This window comes from Sinocyclocheilus grahami, unplaced genomic scaffold (assembly GCF_001515645.1).
Source record: "Sinocyclocheilus grahami isolate Dianchi unplaced genomic scaffold, SAMN03320097.WGS_v1.1 scaffold26380.1, whole genome shotgun sequence".
Lineage (NCBI taxonomy): Eukaryota > Metazoa > Chordata > Actinopteri > Cypriniformes > Cyprinidae > Sinocyclocheilus > Sinocyclocheilus grahami.
In genome coordinates this window covers 2,148-2,659 of record NW_015520073.1, presented here as the reverse complement: position 1 = coordinate 2,659, position 512 = coordinate 2,148, and the positions used below count along the sequence as shown (strand labels likewise).

The following is a 512-nucleotide window of genomic DNA, read 5'->3' as shown; positions in this document are numbered from 1 at the left end:
TATACATAAAACTACTAAAAATGACCAAATTTAAATGAAAACAGAAATATATACAAAAAAATATTAATAAAAAATTTTAATAAAATGAAAATACTATAAAATAAAATAATACTGTTTCAGTTAGTTGCCAAGGAAACATGTTCATGTATGTTTTTTTTAAATTAATTTTTCTAATATTTATATTTTATTTTATTTAAGCTTTATTTCAATTACCAAAAACAACTTGTAATAGTTAATAATAATTTATTAGCTTTTAGTGTTTTAGTTAGCATTAACAACACTGATCTCATCTGGACTTTCTCTTTTTTCATTAGACATGTACTTTCACCTAGCACAGGAGGAGGAGAACTCTGTAGTGCACAATTTCCTCCAGGACCTGATGGAAACCGAGGTGTTGGACTTTGGGATAGTGGAGGACCTTAAAGTAGACTCTGATCAGAATAAGAAGAAATGGAGGGACCCTAGCATTACCATGGAGGTGCGTCACAAGCAGGTAAAGGAGAACCGCATGC

The 512-nt window shown here is 30.1% G+C and overlaps 1 protein-coding gene across 1 annotated transcript in view; it reads left to right on the top strand.

The window, feature by feature from the left end:
- Positions 1-316: 316 nt before the first annotated feature.
- The window catches only part of LOC107580182 (coiled-coil domain-containing protein 191-like), a gene marked incomplete at its 3' end in the record, with an annotated part of 2,257 nt that continues 2,061 nt past the window's right edge, over positions 317-512 (top strand). Inside the window, exon 1 of the mRNA XM_016265917.1 lies at positions 317-510. Coding sequence (XP_016121403.1) covers positions 317-510 — 194 coding nt within the window. The remainder of the gene's footprint in view (positions 511-512) is intronic.